The sequence below is a fragment of the Xiphias gladius genome, chromosome 3, assembly GCF_016859285.1.
Source record: "Xiphias gladius isolate SHS-SW01 ecotype Sanya breed wild chromosome 3, ASM1685928v1, whole genome shotgun sequence".
NCBI classification, from domain to species: Eukaryota; Metazoa; Chordata; class Actinopteri; order Istiophoriformes; family Xiphiidae; genus Xiphias; species Xiphias gladius.
The window spans coordinates 21,734,904-21,752,977 of NC_053402.1; the positions used below are offsets into that span (position 1 = coordinate 21,734,904).

Here is an 18,074-nt window from a genome sequence, read left to right on the forward strand (position 1 = left end):
GTTGACATGGGTTAAGTGCCCACGGTTCCTAAACGCATCACTCTCTGAACTTTCAGACGGCTCAAACACTTAAACGCAGCATGTACGAGCCAGTCGGCTAGCTTAACATTCTGCTAGCAACAACAGTCGTCCAAACATTCGTGTCTGCAGCGACAAACGACCCGCTTAACTGATGACTCCTGCCGTAACATAGAGTAAGAGGACCTGGGTTATCCTTCACCAGCACAAATGGACGTCGGTGAGTGCGTGTTGTCGGCGGGCAGAGCCGTGTTGGACATGGTGGAGCGAGAGTGGCAGCCCCTGTCTCCGGGCGAGCTGGAGCAGCGGCTGGACCAGGCGGTGGAAGAGATACTGGAGGCTGACCTCATAGCAGAACTCAAAGCTCAGCCTGCCCCGACTTTATACGTACAGTTGCTGCAGAGTCAACCTAATGCGGGGCCCCAGGTCTTGCACACGGCCGCGACGGCATGCAGTCCCCCGGAGGAAGAGACAGCAGAGCCCCGGGAGCGGCTGGATACTGTGGACAGTGCAGCAGTGAAGGTGACTTTAATCATCCTGTCCTCTCACATTTCTGAGACCCTTACAGTTTAAACCAAGTATAACAATCTGTCAAAGAGAGAAAGTCAGTTTTGAGCGCTTGTTCGCGATGAGCATTCAGTAAACACAGGGTTTCCTCAAATCTTATGCTTTTCTTAGCTACCGGTTGAGGAAGGATGTATGTGCCTCATTTAGACTAGTGACACTGGCTCTGCACTGGAAACAGCTGGAACTATTTCAAACTCAAGCCCACTGTTCACTTACCCTTTAACATGGAGCTTTTAACACCGAATATGACATTGAAATAGCATTTTTTAAAAACCATGTTATAATTTTAAATAAAATAATAAAGGCTGTAATTAGGGTTGCAACAAATAGTTATTTTCATTGTCGGTTGATCTGGTGATTATTTTTCTTTTCGATTATTTGATCAGTTGTTTTATCTGTTAAATATCAGGAAATTTCATATGCCGTGTTTTCTCCAACCAACAGTTCAAAGATATTTAGTTTACAATGATCTAAAACAGAGGAAAAACAACAAATCTTCACATTCAAGAGGCTGGAACCAGAGAGTTTTTAAGAACTTTAGCTTGAAATGTGACTCATTTGATTAACCCAGGTATCCAGAGAGTTGCTGGATAATTTTCTGTCGACCGACTAAATCAATTCTAAGTCAAATAGTAGTCCTGCCCCCGTGCTTGTGATGCACGGTGAATCATACATTCTAACTGATGTACCTGTTGGATCTGCTGACTGACTGCTTTTTGGCTACTGTAACATGATTCTCTTCATTTGTTTGTCCCATCAGTACATCACAGACCTGCTCCAGAGCTCCAAATCCCGGGCTCGAATGGCCGGACGGGCTCGCTTATCCCTGTCCCACACCATCCTGCTGTCCCTCACCCTGCTCTCTGAGCGCGTCAGCTACCGCTCTGTGTCCCGCCGCTTCCACCTGGAGAAAGGAAACATCCACAGGATCTTCTTTTCTTTCTGTGAGCGCGTCAACATGCTGGAGGAGAGGCAAATCAGATGGCCAGTCGGTGGGTTGGTTACAGCATGGTTGTGCAGCATTTGTTGGATAATCACGGCAATGTTGTCAATGATTTGAGTGCAACTACAGGGTTGAAAGTGTTAATGGTGGTATTTTCTCTCTATTCTTCAGGCGAACAGGCGGTAGAGGCCCTTTTCCCGCTCTCCAGGCCTGAGAATGGGCAGGAGGATGAGGAGCAAAGTGTTCCTCAGGTCCTGGGAGTGTTGGGGCACACCCAGATCCCTATCCGGCTGCCTCTGGGGAAACATGATGTGGAGAGCACAGTGCCTGAGGTGAAGAGGATGAAGAAGGAGGCTCATCCTGACTCCTGGTTAAACGTTGAGCTTTTATGCAACCGTGGAGGCAGGTTCCTCCACTGCAGAATCAGTAAGGGATCAGACTTGGACAGAGGCAGTGCTCTCAGAGACAAACTTAAAAGGCATCCTGAACTGATGCCTCCTGGCTCCTGCCTCGTAGCCAGAGCTGGCTACCCGCTCACTGCTCAGATTTTAACTCCCTACCCAAGTCATGGGCCAAGAGAGGAGCTCTTCAACAAGACGCTGGAGGAGCATTTTCACATCCTGGATCAGGCCGTTGCCAACCTGAGAGCCAGATTTCAAAGGCTCAGGTATCTGGATATTGGGAACTTTGACCGAGCCAGAGCTGTTGTGCTGACCACCTGCGTGTTGCACAATGTGTTTCTGGACATGGGACAAGTGGTTCAAGGAGAAGTCGAGAAAGAGGAAACCATAGCCGGAGAGGAAGGGGGGGAGGTGGATGACGAGGGTGTACGCAGACGTGATACCATCTCAGACTGGTTGTTTAAAAACTTTGAGTCTGGAAGCACATGATGTGATGGTGTCTGTTAGAGAACTTGTGTCCACGGTCCTGTAAGATAAAGTTTTATTTTAACAAATATCTCTCAACTGTCTGGGTCTCTCTGCATACACACACACACACACACACACACACACCCTCATCACTACTATCAGATAACAGGGATAAGTTTGCTTCTGATGAGTTTACATTGTGTGACCGGAAACAGTTTCTGCAGTAAATATGGGTAATTCAGAGTTATTGGTGTGGCTTATCATAATGGGGATGACAAATGATGACACTGGACGAAGACTTTACATTTTACACATAGAAAATAAAAAAATGTATCACATAAAATAGAATTTAGGACTGATAAAAGAATTAAATAACTTTTTTTTTTCTGACATGGACAAAGCTTTTATTCTGATATTAGACTTTAGATGGGGTTTCTTTCTTAATAGCTATTGTATTACTAGTGCCCCTCTTCATCAGAGTGGAAGTACATGCCACAGCCAGTAAAACCTGTGTCTGTTACAGCAGCATCCTGGTAGGGAACACAAATAATATTCGCTCAATGGCCTTGATTTATGACGAGTGAGATTCTTTCCGGGCTCTAAGAAACTGTGAAGGGGCCAAAACGAACTTGCAACAAGTAATATGTAAATGGAACTGGAAAAAAATTCACAAAGGTAGTGTTTATTGCAGGGTTGTTTAGTGGAACACATTACATTGTGAAGTTGTTCATACTGTCTGATAAACAAAGTGTATTTTATTAATACATTAACATTGTACCAGCATGCCTATGAATACAGTTATTGATACTTCATAACAATAATAATTATCAGTATAAACGTTTGTATTGTTTTAACTGAAATATATGAAGTTCAAATCTTCTGACCTCTCAATGATCGTGTTCGTATCACTGATCATTTCTGTTAGCTTGTTTCTGATTGTTTCAGTTTGTACACTTAAAAAAATATATTTTCTACTTGTGCATAGGTCACGAGAGTTTAATATCAACAACTGGTACAGTGATGGTAGGACGTCTGTATTAATCTAATTTGTGTGTGATATTTTAGTTTTTTTCACTCTCCAACCTCAACCGACTATAATTAATTATTCTATTTTGGTATAAAAATAAGGGCAGATTGCATCTATTGGGTCATCAGGAGCTTTGAGGAGGCATGTAATCTAATGCGGTATAAATAAGACCTGCCCAGGGCATGATATGTGAGTACATGTCTCATGTGTCTCCTTATCTGAACTGTTGTGTTTTCAGTTTATGCAGAAATGCGTTGTGTTCAGCTCTACAGAATTCAGACTGGCCAAACTATTCTATAAACTGTAGGAGTACAAATGTGCCAACATGACCAATCTAAAAACGTATCCTACAAAAATACTCAAAAAGTTCTCTCTGTGCAGTATTATAAAAGGTTTTGGTAGGAAGTTTAGATCCACTTCACATGTCTTCAGCTCTAATGTCCATCCTTTGACATCTCTGTGCTGTTCTTCTGAGCCAGGTTGGAGATGGCCTGGGCCAGGTTGTTGATGGCCTCTATCTTCCTCTCCTCCAGGGCTTTCTGCTGGGCCCACATGTTCATCTTCCTCTCCTGTAGCTCCATGTACAGCTGCAGGATGTCCTGTGGAGGCCGTGCAGGGCAGGGAGTAGCTGTTGCGGGAGGTGTGGGGAGGATAGGGGTAAACCTCTTGCTGGCTATGGCCTTGCCCACCTTCGTCCCACTGAGCTTGGCTCTGCGCTGGGCTTCGATCTCCTCCCTGCTCTTGCCCAGGACCTCGTGCATGGCCTTGAAGAACTCCCAGTGGACACTGGTTGCCCCCAGCCTCTTGGCCCGCTCTGCGTTCTTCCTGTACGTGGCCAGCATGTTTCTCCACTTGAGATCACACTCGTATGCCTTCACAATGACATCTGTGACGTCTGACTCCCTCAGTTTGGCATTCACCTTCTCTGCCACCATCTCCCAAAGTTTCTTTTTCTTGCAAACTGGCTGGTCAAAAGCCTGATCCATTTCCAGCCGGGTGTTGATAAGGTGCCATGTAGCCTGCAGTGTCCAAATAAATTCTAGGGAGGAAAACAAGGTGGATCATGTCATTGTTTGACCTTGCACTGAACATGTACTTTTTTTTTTTTTTAAAGTTTGATAATTTTATTTGACACAGTCTATATTATGGAAACACCTAATAGAAGCTACAGGTTACCAGATTGTTTCTAATTCTGATTCATGTAACTGACATCGCGTGAATAACGGTTTACGAGTATTATGAGTGCAATAGGCAGATACTGCCCACTCATCAGGCCCTCCTCGCATCATGCGATGACTGGATGAAACCTGTTTTAACTTCAAGCTGCCAGTACTAACCTGCTTTGGATTTATCGGCGTCCGCACTGGACACGACCGTTTCCTTCCCTTCCACTTCAGTACTCTGTATCACAATTGTTTCGATTACCTCCATGCTGTTAAACCACAACCATTACGGTTAAAGTTGTTTATTTATCTTTCGTGGAATTTAACAACCTCTCAGAGGCACCGATGCAAATACTCGCATCGAGTAAAACGATGACTATAACAACGTAAATTAGCAGCGTGGGAAGTGTAGTCCATTTTTGTTAATACAAATAGGCTTTTGATTATTCGGGTCTACAAACTAAACTACAATCCCTAAACGCTGCGTGCTACTTCACGCAAGACACCAATTTTCACTGTCACTGGGAATGTAGTTTTTAAGAGAGGAAATGCACTACGAGAGCAGTCGGCGAAGCGAATTTTGAACTACAAGTCCCATCATATATCTAACTGACCCACCTCTTCACTCCCTGCTCCCTCCCTCGACCGCCCCTGTTTCGTTGTTTGGCTAAAGATGGCGTTAGCGGCTAACACAGGCGATTGCATTTTGTTTCACAAAAATTATTCGGCCAGTGGTAACAAAACATTGATCAAATAGAGCTTAAATTCGTCATTTAATGTGCAACAATATGTTATATTGAGAAAATACACGTCCATTATGTAGAATAGCGCTTGCTCGGCCTTTTCACGATGTAGGCCTGTTTTATAGGGAGTGAACCGAAGCTGTTGGAACTCCATCTCCCGACAGCGACTGCGGCGTCAGGTGGTACAACTTTACTTTTTCATGCTGGTATCTGTAGTTTTCTGACCACACCAGAATGTGATTTTTGCTGAAACTTTGAAAAAATACGAATGAACCCAGTGAGAGCATATTAACACCAGCTGAGTAATTAGCTAAAAATTTTAAAGTGAAAGGACATGTTTAATTTTTCAGCATTTCACTGGAAGCGCCCAGTGATGCTCCAAAGTGTGTATAGTATCTGTCCAAACTGAGAGGAGGAAAATTAAGATAAGTGAACCCGTTGCCTGACATTCAGAGAGACCATGGCTGCAACACCTGTGCAAGGTGACTGGAAGCAATCTCGAGCAACCTCCAAAGAAGGGCACACATCATCACCAGAGTCTTCTTTGACCTGGTGCTTGGCTCACCTGTCCAAACCCGGATCAGGGGCTGAACATCACGGGCATGGCAAGGCGGACACGGGCGGTGGCAGAGAAATGGACAAGAGGTCCAGAGTCTCTCAGTGGCGAGCCCTGGTTGCTATCCGCACGCAGCACATCAAGGGAGACAAGGCTGGCATTGCCAGATTCAGAACTCAGGGTGGTCTCCGGCCCCTGCTGAACCTGATTAAACACCCAGAGTGCTCCAGGAAAACACTGGACCTGGCTCTGAGCATCCTGGCCAACTGCTGCACTGAGCTGGAGACACGTATAGAGGTGAAATCAAAGAAATACGAAGGCATTGAAAGCTGATTTGATTAAATCAGTAATTAAAACTCCTCACATTTTAAATGTTTTCCACTTTAGGTTCGTAAGCTTGATGGAATAAATATTGTAGGTAAGTGATGTAGCTTCTTATGAAGAATTTATTCTGTCTGTGATTTGCTGTCATATTTATAAGATATTAAAACCTTGGTATTTTTCTGAAATTTAAAGAAATACCCCTCATGGCATCTAATCTTAAACATTTCTTGACTGTCTCAGTGGGGATCCTGAAGAGAAATGTGGCGCTGGAGACCGTCCAGAACCGAGCGGCCCGTGCTTTGGGAAACTTGGCCATGGATCCAGAGAGCTCTGCACTCATCCACTCTGCTGGTAAGTCTGAAATGTCAATGCGTCTCATTGCATCTTTTTAAGTCTACAGTTCAGCATTTAAAATAAGATACAGCCTGTATGCTGCTTCAGCGATACTTATATTTTTGCAGTAGCTGCAGAATAGTAGTCGTTATTAAACTGATCAGATGTTGGCTTGGAAGAATAATCATGTACGTACTAATGGACAGGTCTGATATTATTTGTGGTATGATATATACACTTATACACTCAAAGAGAACATTTGCCGAAGGACATATTCAAATTTTTAGATTTACAAAACAACTACAAATAACAAATTACAAATATTGTATATATGGGTTAGCAATAGTCACATTAGCAGCATGAACAGATCACACTGTGTTACCAATTATTTTTTCAATTGGTTAATAACTCATGGTAATAAGATGTTCACAATCTCAGTCACGCATTGTATATTTTGGCATTCTGCTTTCTTAGGCAGGTGTGATACTGCAGTGCTAACTCACCTGGGTCTATATATGTTACTATCAATATACAGTGTACTAATATCAGTTTCTGTCTACTTTGGATTTTGGTCTTGAATTATAGTAAACTGAACATGTTTGGGTTTTGGGCCAGTGGCTGACAAGACCGGACGTTTGACGACGTGCCCAACATCGTTTCCCAGAGCCACTGACCAGTCACTGTCAGTGGATAGAAGTAGCATACATGTACAGAAACGTGTCAATACGTCCAAATGTGCCGTTATTTCTCTTCATAGATTTAAATCCAGGGGTCACATGTGCCTAAATTAGAAATGTCTATTCAAATGACCAAATTCATATTTTTTCTTATTTGTCCTCATATTACAATCCATTCTCTCTTTTTTTCATACAGGTGGTGTTCCCCTTCTCCTTCTCTGTGTGTCTCTTTCCTCTGCCCCGTCCTCCCCCACTGCTGCTCCACCCAAAGAGCCCTGTCCTAAACTGGAGTGCGCTCAGTCGGCTGCTCGGGCCCTCCTCTACCTCTCGGACACTCCCTCTAACCGCCTGTCATTGCTCACCCAAGGGACCTTATCTGCCCTCGCTCCTCTCATTGCTCCAGAATATCCCCAGGGGCTGAGGCGGGCGGCACTTAGGACCCTCCACGAGCTGACCCGGGGCTGTGGTTTCGAATGTGCCAGGGAGGTCTCCCGCTCTGGGGTCCTCGCTCAACTCGGTGTCATGGCGTCAGGGGAGGCTGGTAAACCTTTTGAGGAGCTAGCACTGAAAACTCTTGCCAACATGTGCTCCCAAGGCTGCCTGCGCCCTCTGGTCGGGTCACTGGGGGTCATTCAGAAGTTCACAGAGGAAGTCAAAAGGGACCTGCTGAAGTCCGGAGTCTTCCTCAAGGCACTGTGCTTGTGCTGCAAGGAGGCGGTCAACCGGGCCAAGGTGAAGGAGAGTGGTGGATTAGAGGTGCTAACTGGCTTTTTGTCTGCTCATCAGAGTCATCCACTTTCCCGGCTAGCCATTCTGGCCTGTGTAGACTTTGTTTTTGATGAATCTGCCATGGAGCTGTTGCAAGAGTTAGGGCTGGTCCCTCTGCTTGTAGCACGACTAGTCGAGCTCACCAGAGGAGAGGAACAATCTGCTGAGAAGATGGATGTGAGCATCGCATCGAACATGTCTCCCACTGAGCTCCTGCCCTCGTCATGTTTTGATTCTTTTGACTTTCCCCCTCCTGAGGGCTACAAGAAGGAAGAAGCTGGTAGGGAGCAAGGGCTATGTTCATCAAGCTTTCAAAGTCTCAGGTATGGAAAATCAAATGCACAGCTTTTTAAATCTATTTTTCCTGTGAATCGTTTTATGTTTCACTATTATTATTATTATGTTCTAATATGCTGTATTGTTTCTCTCTCTCTTTCTCATCAGGTCCTGGTTGGTGTCTGAAGGACTGATCTCTTCTGAGGGTGACCTGCTGGATTCCTCTGGTGTTGACGCGGAATGGGGGAGTCTTCAGATCCTACCGTCTTCATCCCCTCAAACGTCATCCCCAAACCCTGATTCTAAGTCTCCTAAAAACTCTTCTTTGTCCTCCACTACTCCCTCTTCTGCTTCTAAAAAAGCAGCTCAGCTTTCCCCTGTGTCCTCTTCAGCCCAGTCCCACCTATCATCCCCGTGGAAAGTCACTGATCAGCCTCCCTCTAGTCCTCAGGCCTCTAGTGCACTCACACCCCAAAATCAGCCCAGTTCCTCCGCTGTCTCCTCTCACGCTAAAGCAGCCCAAACACCCGTGTCTCCCTCAAAGTTCTCATCCCCTCACAGAAGGAGGCAGCGGGCTCATTCAGCAGCCTCTTTGACTAAGGTCACTCTTGACAACCCTCCCTCTGTGCCCCGGCCGATGACTTACCACCACCCTTACCACCCGGAACCCTGGACGCCCGAGTCGCCCATCCTGCTGCTGCTGTCGCGCTTCTCCCATGCCACGGACCCAAGCGCTGCTCTGGTCAGCTCCGGCGTCATGTCCGGCTTGTTGTATTACCTCACCCAGCACCAGGATCCCAGCAGCAGGTGCTTCCGCATGCTTTGCCGACTGAGCTGCAACCCGAACTGTTTGCAGGCGCTGGTCCGAACGGGCTCAGTGGCACTGATTCGCCACCATCTCTGCCAGAGAGAGGGAGGGTTTGAGGGAGAGGAGAGGCAGACGGACCGAGTGAAGGCCAAAGTTAAACAGCTTGGTGAGATGAATATCTTTACAAGGGTTGCATGTTGATGTGCAACACTTTGTTTTAGAGTAAGTTTAGAACAGCTAAGAGACATTGTTTGGCCTATATAACTGTCAAAGTAAAGTAACTAAGTAACTAAGTAACTCACATTTTTTGAATCTCGTGTTATGATTATTGTTACAACTCACAATATATTACTGGTAAAATCATTAAGTTGAATATTCTGACTAGGGATGCACCCGTCAAAGTTTTTCTGTAAACGATTATGATTGTGATTGTGTACCGATGCACTGCTAGTGCTCTCTTTTCCTCAAATTTAAAATCTGTATACGTTACTGAGTTGAGCTCATTTTTATCATTTTTATGTCAGGCAACATGAGGATAGGTCTGGCACTAAAAACTGAGTCGGTGACCTGCTGTGACTGATTGAATGTAGCCAATAGTTGAATCACTGAATTTATAATGATGTTGGTCGGTCACATCTGGCCGACACTCGATACTCTTAATAAGGTCAGTATCAGGGCTGATACCAAGCCAGAGTATCAGACTTGGTGCATCCCTTCTTCTGACAAGAATAATGTTCAGCAACTGGCGTTTATGGAGTTAAACCTTAAATCTGGACATTTTCATTTCATACGTGAGCAGTTTATAACTGTATGTCGACTGTCTGCTTAGGTGTTGCACTTCTCCATAATCTCCGTGTCCAGTGTGAGTCTGGATTTGGCTCTGGGGTTCTTGCACATGTGATGCTGTCGGGCTCTGAGTCAGACAAGATGAACTGTGCGCTGTCTCTGCCATTAATCAGCAGGTGAGTATTATATATAGATGAATATGAACTTAGTGATCATGATATTTTGAAAACTGAAATACTTAATATTTTGGAATTCCTTTTTTTTTGTCTTCACATTTGCCAACGTTAAAAATGTTGTTCTATGAGAAATCAGATATTCTATTAAAATCAATTTCACATCCAGATAAAATCTTCTTTTACAATCTTCAGTGAATGTTTTTGTATTTATTTACGCCATTACAGAAGTCTCAGATTTACTTTGATGGAACTTGCAAACAGTTCATCCAGAAAAATAACAGAAAGTTGTCGTATTTGAACTTTACAAACCCTCTGTTTCTTCAACAGCAACAAGTCCCTGTTGAAGAAACTTCTTCTGGACAGCGGTGGGCTACTCTTGGCTCTGCAGCCACTTGGTTGTGATGATGATGTGGATGAAGACAACCCTGCTGAATCTGGAAGGTTGCTTTCTGACTTGTTCAGTTCTCCTTATTCAGGCTTCACCTCTCAGGACCACTCACTGTACTTTTCTCTCCTGATTGGATGCCTGTCTACCCTGACAGGTAGCACTAAAGCTGAGTTTGACAAAAAACATAGAAATCCAGTTGTAACACAGTCAGTCAGTAAAATTGGCAGAGTTTCACCCCCTCCCTCAAAAAAGCCTCGGCTAGCTGACGTATGTCCCTATGGTCTCTCGAGCTTTGACCTCCTCTTGCTGCTGGACGACGGCAGTCAGGTCCCAGCCAACAGGGAGGCTGTGGCTGGGGTGGAGGGGGCAGACGGGGTCGGCTCTGAATACTTCAGGGCTCTGTTGAGAGGCGGGTTTGGAGAAGCTCAGGGTAATGCAGAAGAAGCCATCCACATCAAAGATGTTAGCACAGGCATGTTATTACCGGTGCTGCATTACCTGCATGGATGTCGCCTCACCGAGGACACAGAAACAACAAGGGAAAGGGATGAACGAGAGAGGGGAGGACAGTGTCAGATTCTGGACTCATTCGTCCTTGAAGGACTGAGTATCTGCCTCAAGGAGACAGAGGAGCACTCAACAGACGACTTGGCTTTCCAGAAAACACCTTTAGGTGAGATAATGATTGGAGCGTGCCGATTTTTGGTGACCGGGCTGCAGAGAGAGTTGGAGGGTCTCTGTGTGTCTCTTCTTCTTTCCTACTCCACCAAGCTTGCTAGTAGAGTTGCGTCACCTCCAACAGAGGACAACGCCGAAAAGGCTGCATCTAAAATGGACCAAGAATGTCTCGAGTCTGCCGAGGAGAACCTGGCTAATCGGACATCTGAGCTAGAGCTGACTGGTTTCGAGATGCAAACAGAAAATTTACCAGGACAGACGAAGAAACCGAACAGTTCTCTAAAGCAAACAAACAGCAAGAAAATCTCTTTTGCTGGAGCAGTTCAAAAGGTCAACAGAGGACTCGACACAACTTTGGCGCAGAAGACAATTAAAAGTGTCAAATCAAGCTCTGCGTCAGTTGCTGACAAATCACTCGATCCAGAAGAGTTGATGTTAAGACCAAAGTACCCTATTAAAGGTTCAGCACAGCTTCTGAAATCAGCGGCTCAGGATTCCTTCTCTTCCTCAGAAGCTGGTTCAGGAGTTGGGGCTCTGGCTGGTCTCCTCCCACAGGTATACTGGTTTTCCCAGCACTACAGCTACCCGGTACTGGGTCGGGCCTGCCTGTCTCTGCTGCTGGGCTGTCAGGACTTTCCTCGGCCCTTCTTGTCCTCCTCCCTTGCTGGGGATTGCCTTCGCAGACTAGCCAGAGAGGCTGACTGTGCAGAGACTCTGAAACGGGATCTACTAAGTCTGGCCTCACTAGCTCTGAGTTGAGCAAGGAGGGGAGTTCTGAGTGGAGTGATTGGTGGCGTGAATTCAGTGGGCACAGATTAAGCGAGAGTTGACTAGGCGTCTTGATATAAGCTTCTAGAAAAGTTGATAGTACAAGTGCAGGTTATAATCACAGCACGATTATCTGAAAAACATGCTGTATCGATTCCTTCAGCACTAGTAGAACTGAATGTTCATTTATTTTCATAATTTGGAAGCATACATTTCTATTCAGTTTTAATGTAAATCGATATAAACTGTAGCCCGTCCCAGCATGACATAATTTTGTTATAGTTTACTGTTGTTGGATTAACTTCTAACACCATTTGTATTGTGATTTTTTTTTTTTTTTTTTTTAAATTATAAATTTTTTTTTATTTTGGGAAAAAGTCTAAGCAAATGATTGCAATGCATTTCGTTAATGTCATTTAGCTGGAAGTACTGGAATTATCAGGGTTGGGCAAGGAGCCAGTTGTTTATTTTGTACATAGAGATAATATGGAATAGCAGATATACAGTGTATAGGTTTCACCTGCCCCATATAAATATATGCCACTGAATATATTGTTGGAGCATCACTTTGCTTTCAGTTTTCTAATGTTGGAGTGTGGGTGTGTAGAATGTAAGCAATCTGACCGCGTGCGTGGCTTTAGCGACTGGGTCATACTATTTCACATACACAACAAAGAGGGAAAGAGCTGTCGGTTGGATTGCCTCAAACATTTGGTGGCCATTCAGTCTCCAGAGGATGAATTGTGATGACTTTGGTGAACACTTTCCACTAACTGCCACCTTCAAGTCAAACTTTTCCATTTGTCCAACACTTGGTACGCTAATGCTACTAAATTTAGAGGTTCGGGCTTTTCTTATTGTCGGCCAATTGCATGAAAGACCAAAACCAATAAAGTGGTAGTCCGTCTTTCAGTACTGTGCGACCTCCCTATTTTGTGTGTGGCTCTCAGCCCCAAGCCTATTAATTCCTATTGAAGAAATAGATATTTAAAAATGGGTCATCATGTCGCCAAGTTCAGTCGTGCGGCTCTTGGATGTGATTTTGAGTGATGAGTTTTTGGACAAAGATGGAGCTCTGTGGCACAGAGGAATTTGCTATATCAGAATCACAGTACTTGCTATTAGGACTATTTCATTCTTGGTTTTGGTCTTTTCCTAGGATTTGTTGGCAATGAGAAAAATATAGAATATTACCAGCATTAAGCTTTAAAGCCGTTATATGCAGCTTGTGAACATTTTTGACTTTGCCAACCCCTAGTGGCAGTTTCAAATAAGACACCATGAGAGACAGCAGTGTATTCTGCTGTAACTCTCGAAATAGTTGAACATGGTCTAGATAATAAGATGTAAAACCCCTCTTGTCTCAAAAACACATTCCGATATAAGGCCTGAGTGTTGATTAATCTGAGCAGTACTCTGAAGTAAAAAAAATGAAAAGGGACTCGTTATAACACGGCACAAAGTGGTTTTATTACTGTCTGCGTGCACCACTGGATGGCGGAACTGCTTGGCCCCTCGGTCTGTACAATTAAGCCAAGTGCACTGCGGACTGGAGTTTTTTTCTAGCAAGCAGTAGGACACAGCTGAGGAATGGGACTGATCCTCTCAGTGATCGATGCTCTCGTAGCCGTCAGGCAGGGGATTGGTGTGAGGGTTGTGGAACAGAGTGTGGTTTCCATCGCCCCAGGGAAATTTCTGGCAGGAGACATGTCAACGTGTTAGCGCGGGCAAAACAAGTGGGAAAAGTATTTGTATACACCCCAGAATGTTTCCTTATTTTTGGATGCCAAAAATGTAAGAATATAGAGGTGCGGGTGAGTTGAGACTCACCTTGGTGCGGATACGCAGGTGAGGGTATGGCACAAATTCTGGCTGTTCATGCGGATGTGCCTTCCCCTTCAGGTAAGCGTTGAGCCAGCAGAGACCAACGCCAGGTAAGGCCAACACGAAGGACAGTATCTTCCAGGTCTTTGCTGTGGAAAACACAACCAGTGAAAGTACATGGCTGAGGCACAGAGTAGAGCCCGGCAATATCTATTGGAACGATGCAAAAATAAATTACAGTGGCTGTGTCGCTATAGAGCCCATATAGTAATAAAACACACTTCCTTATTATTTGCCAAACAGCATGAATGTGCAGGCCGGCTGCCAGCTCTGCAGAATTTTCAGGTAATAGAAAGGCTAAAGCTAGAGTATGCACGACTCAGGGGTGGCGTTGCATGAAGATTCTCGGAATCTGGAGGCTTTGATGCATTTTGGTTGTGTTTGGTCGAGAGGGTCAGTGAAGACACACTGACCTTTTCCCTCATGGCTCGAATGTGACGCAGCTGCCAACACTCGACGACCAGCCAAGGCAACTGGAGACAGAGACATCTGCCGAGGACAAAAGGGAGGAAAGACACTTTTTTTTTTAAATAAACATTTGCACTCTGAGGAATAGATACAGTTGTAAACGTCACAGCTAAAGACACATACTAACGTGTTCAAAGTGATAAGATAGTGAGAATAAAAAGTATAATGACTCAAGTTCATGCTTATGTATTTTCATGTAAAGGGGGCCTTCATAAGATTTGTACTAACAACAGATCAATGCTAAAACAATAAAATGTGAACTGAAGAGAACTACAATGCACTAATTCCACTATATCTGTGTCCAGGGTCGAGGCCCACTAGTGCTGCTGCATATGAAGAGTGCTGATAACGCTCCTCTAGCTAAAATAGAAGAAAGTCAGGTAAAAACTTACTTTCCGTAAGGCAGGCAATACTCAGTATGCTTTATTATCCTCTTATTTTTCTGCCAAATCGTCCTTTCGCTTGTTTGTCCTTCCGTCTGTCCTGAGCTGAACTCAGTGTGTCATACTCCTCCCCATTTCAATCTGTCCCTGCGCCAAGAAACATAGTTTATATTTGGGCAAGTGCAAAGGCGGGCTGATGTGTAACGAAGGGGGGGGGGGTGCTGGTGAGGACATTGAGCCTGCATTACAAAGACTAAAGAAACGAGACAGGGCTGATTAAGCCTCATTAATGGCTCACGTTAATGCAGAGGGCCTTTCAGCTTTTTGCTGTAATCCGTGTGTTAGCTGTCATTTTTGGTGGAGCAGCGGCGAAAGACAGTCAGTCCTCACCGTCGTTCACTGAAAGCACCTGTAGCTCCGTTGTGGGTCACAGATACTAACTAATATCAGCCTCATCTTAGACTTCAGCCGCACAACAATCAACCTCCGAGTTTTCCCTAAAGCCGATTTTCTGGAATACCCCTGTTCGGATACACGTCCATTGAATAAACTCTGAGTTGATTTGGGTTCTGTCCAGTAACAAACAAGAAGGCCCATCCGTGTAAGGCAACTCCTGTGGGATTGAGATCTTGATAAACCTATTATAATCAATTATAAATATACGATTAGTTGTACTACAGGCCTCTAGGCTTTCTTAAGGCTTCGGCTGTCATATTTAACAGCGTATGACAGTTTTTGGTATCAACCTACCAACTTACCTTGTTAAAAGGTAGAAAACTTTGATATTTTGATGCAGTATGTTTTTTCGAATCGGGAAAGTTTCTTATGACAAAATAAGTTGGTTTGTCATAGAAGAACAGAATGTGTTATTGTAACGTAATAACATTTATTATTACAATGAGAAAAATCATCTGAAACTTGACAGATCTTTTCTTTCAATTTGGCAGCATTACACTTCAGTTCTCCATCCACAATAATTATTAAATGCATCTGTATTTTACGCAGATGTAGATGTGAATAAACAACACAAATTACAACAAAATATGTATATATGTATATTTTGTTATGTATGTATGTATGTGTATACACATACATACATAACAAAATGCAGCAGCTCAAGAAATGTGGGCTTTCAGTAAGCAATTCAGAAGGAAAAGGAAAAGCTTGCAAGCTTGTGCATAAGATATGAGTCATATTAAGTCATATTAAGCAAGGTAAGTTTGACAGAAGTCTGATATTGATTGATGAACAGCAGCTAACTCCGGAGATTACAGTCTTTTATTAAATTGCATTCAGTTTCGTCTGTCTAGCTCTTGCCTGAGTGTCACTTGATGACAAGATTTGTTTGGTAATCGGAACCCAGAATTATGACCTTTCACGATCGGGAAATTTCTGTGAAAAAATAACTTAAAAATAATAACAACTCAAAATAGTTATATATATATTTACTGTTAAAACAAAGAAACAAGTCATTTTATTTTAAGATGTGCTATCCATCACATGGGGCAGTGTTGCTGCACGTGAACTCTCTTTAAACGCTCCTTTAAGACGCCTGTCCTGGGGGGAATTAGATTATACAGGCTCGCTTCTGCTGTGGGGTTCCTGCCCCTTGAGAGGTAATGAGTTTGGACTGCTGAAGTGACCCTGTTTAACCTTTAGAATTAAGTTGTGTCATATATCTTGGTTTTGGTCAATTTACCTATAGAGCCTGGATGCTGAGGACAAGAGGCAACGTCCTGAGTGTTCCGCGATTTTCACCCCATTAGTGAAGCCTTTGTTGTCTCTGTCTGGGCAGATTCGGGCTGCAGTGCAAACAGCAGCCGGAGCCAGCGGTGATGTCAGCCAGTCAAGCAGGCAGCCAGTCTGAACGTCTAGCACTGCTGTTATTGTGGGCAGATGTGAAAGGCCATCTCCGTTTGAGGGCTGCTGGCAGATGGATATGCGGAGGTACAATATGCATGCGCTGCAGGTGTGCTGCTGGAGCGGCTGAGGCCCAAACCTCAGGCCCTCCAACCATTTCGGGAGATTTTCACATATGCAACAATGACTGTTGGTGCTGTGTGTATGCATTGCGATATTTTGACTAGAATATAATTAATCTGGTAATTTCTTTATACTTGATACTATAATCAGCCTACTAATTATATAAAACATTTTTGGCAAATTGGGTGCACTAGTAGGATGTTAGCTGTCGGGGAACAGACCAAGATGTATAACAGATATTGTCTCCTTATAATTGTGTCTACAAGTAGAATTTAAAATGATGAGGTATAGTTTTCCTTCGTTTCTCGTAAAGTCCGGCTCTCCCGTGTCCACAGCTTCCTCCTGAGCCGAGCGTCTCTCCAGTATTGCACACAGCAGCTCTTTTGTTTCCAGGATGATGGGCAGCCACATGCAGGATGAACTGATTCAACAGGTTTTCCACCTGAACCTGACGGGGAGCAGCGCTTCCATCAGTGGGAGCGGAGTTCACAAACACACACACACACACACACACACACACACACACACACACACACACACGGCAGCTGGAAGAAACCCTGTAGACTCAACACAGCAAAGTGCACAGGACAGACACACGGACTGATGTGTTAATAAATAGGTGGGTAATCATAAAGTAAATACACATTTGTATTTTTCAATAGTATTATCCTTTTTCTGAATCTGTCTTCTTGTGATCAGTTTGACAGCACTTATACATATTTTAAGTTTACGGGAATAAGGGATTTAAATCATCCTTAAATGTAGGAAAACTGTGCAACTTTTGCAAATAAAAAGATGTGTAAACTGAAATTAGGTGATTTTACCCTCCACAGCATCCCTTAACACCCACACATCCCTGTCTGTATATGCTTGATGCCAAGAGAAACACAACTGTGGATTGTGTGCAGTGCAGTATGCGTGTGTGATGTTGAACAGGGGCGAAAGCAGCCGGTGCCAGCTGTAACAGTCTGTCCCGTCTTTTCCCTTGTAAAACTGCGTGGCTCTCGCTTTTCTGGGCACCTGCCATATTCCTGCGTTCACTTCAGAGGAGCTCACATCTAAGCGCTGTATTGAATTTACACTGTTTTTGGACAGGGATGTCATGGCAACCACTCTTCTGGTGCTAATGATGCAGAGGCTTTCAGGAGGATACAGTTAGTTTTTTGAAAATCCAAAACTGGACCTAAAACATGGTTTCAAGTCACTAGAATTGTAACTTTTTGTATTTGTATTTGTTCGCAAGTTCTGAAAATGAAAACTGGAAGGGTTAAGTTGAATTAACTTGAAATTAATAAAACTATATCCTATATAAATGTACATGAAGTTACTGAGAACAGATTTGTTGATTCCGCTAAATTCCTGCATGATGTTTTACAGTGTGTGGCTGGCGTAACAAAGCTCCAAATCAACAATCATGAAACAGCTGCAATAAAAGAGCACTTACAGATAATACTTCAGCGAGGGCATTTGGAAGTAGATAAAGATGTC

The 18,074-nt window shown here is 44.0% G+C and overlaps 4 protein-coding genes and 1 long non-coding RNA gene across 6 annotated transcripts; 3 read left to right on the top strand and 2 right to left on the bottom strand.

Moving 5' to 3' along the window:
- The first annotated feature begins 25 nt into the window (after positions 1 to 25).
- Positions 26 to 2,481, top strand: LOC120788434. Its single transcript, XM_040124270.1, has 3 exons — positions 26 to 540; positions 1,346 to 1,577; positions 1,700 to 2,481. The coding sequence occupies exons 1-3, from the start codon at positions 229 to 231 to the stop codon at positions 2,416 to 2,418; spliced, it is 1,263 nt and encodes a 420-aa protein (XP_039980204.1). The 5' UTR covers positions 26 to 228; the 3' UTR covers positions 2,419 to 2,481.
- A 572-nt stretch (positions 2,482 to 3,053) lies between these two features.
- si:dkey-66i24.7 lies at positions 3,054 to 5,032 on the bottom strand. Its single transcript, XM_040124271.1, has 2 exons — positions 4,762 to 5,032; positions 3,054 to 4,463 (listed from the first exon to the last, which is right to left on the bottom strand). Exons 1-2 carry the CDS (start codon positions 4,853 to 4,855, stop codon positions 3,859 to 3,861), a joined length of 699 nt encoding a protein of 232 aa, XP_039980205.1. The 5' UTR covers positions 4,856 to 5,032; the 3' UTR covers positions 3,054 to 3,858.
- Positions 5,033 to 5,254: 222 nt separating this feature from the next.
- armc5 (armadillo repeat containing 5) lies at positions 5,255 to 12,131 on the top strand. 2 transcript variants are annotated; one of them, XM_040155461.1, is made up of 8 exons: positions 5,255 to 5,509; positions 5,681 to 6,183; positions 6,274 to 6,304; positions 6,451 to 6,561; positions 7,417 to 8,311; positions 8,433 to 9,238; positions 9,902 to 10,034; positions 10,362 to 12,131. In XM_040155461.1, exons 2-8 carry the CDS (start codon positions 5,791 to 5,793, stop codon positions 11,857 to 11,859), a joined length of 3,867 nt encoding a protein of 1,288 aa, XP_040011395.1. In that variant the 5' UTR covers positions 5,255 to 5,509; positions 5,681 to 5,790; the 3' UTR covers positions 11,860 to 12,131. The 2 variants fall into 2 exon arrangements, with proteins under 2 accessions (XP_040011395.1, XP_040011386.1); XM_040155452.1 differs by having other exon boundaries at positions 5,255 to 6,183.
- Positions 12,132 to 13,316: 1,185 nt separating this feature from the next.
- On the bottom strand, positions 13,317 to 14,750 carry LOC120805354 (cytochrome c oxidase subunit 6A, mitochondrial). Its single transcript, XM_040155536.1, has 4 exons — positions 14,613 to 14,750; positions 14,166 to 14,241; positions 13,699 to 13,841; positions 13,317 to 13,563 (listed from the first exon to the last, which is right to left on the bottom strand). Exons 2-4 carry the CDS (start codon positions 14,239 to 14,241, stop codon positions 13,474 to 13,476), a joined length of 309 nt encoding a protein of 102 aa, XP_040011470.1. The 5' UTR covers positions 14,613 to 14,750; the 3' UTR covers positions 13,317 to 13,473.
- LOC120805360 lies at positions 13,839 to 17,843 on the top strand. Its single transcript, XR_005709545.1, has 3 exons — positions 13,839 to 14,600; positions 16,399 to 16,550; positions 16,980 to 17,843. It is a non-coding gene; the product is annotated as an uncharacterized LOC120805360 (long non-coding RNA).
- Positions 17,844 to 18,074: the final 231 nt, after the last annotated feature.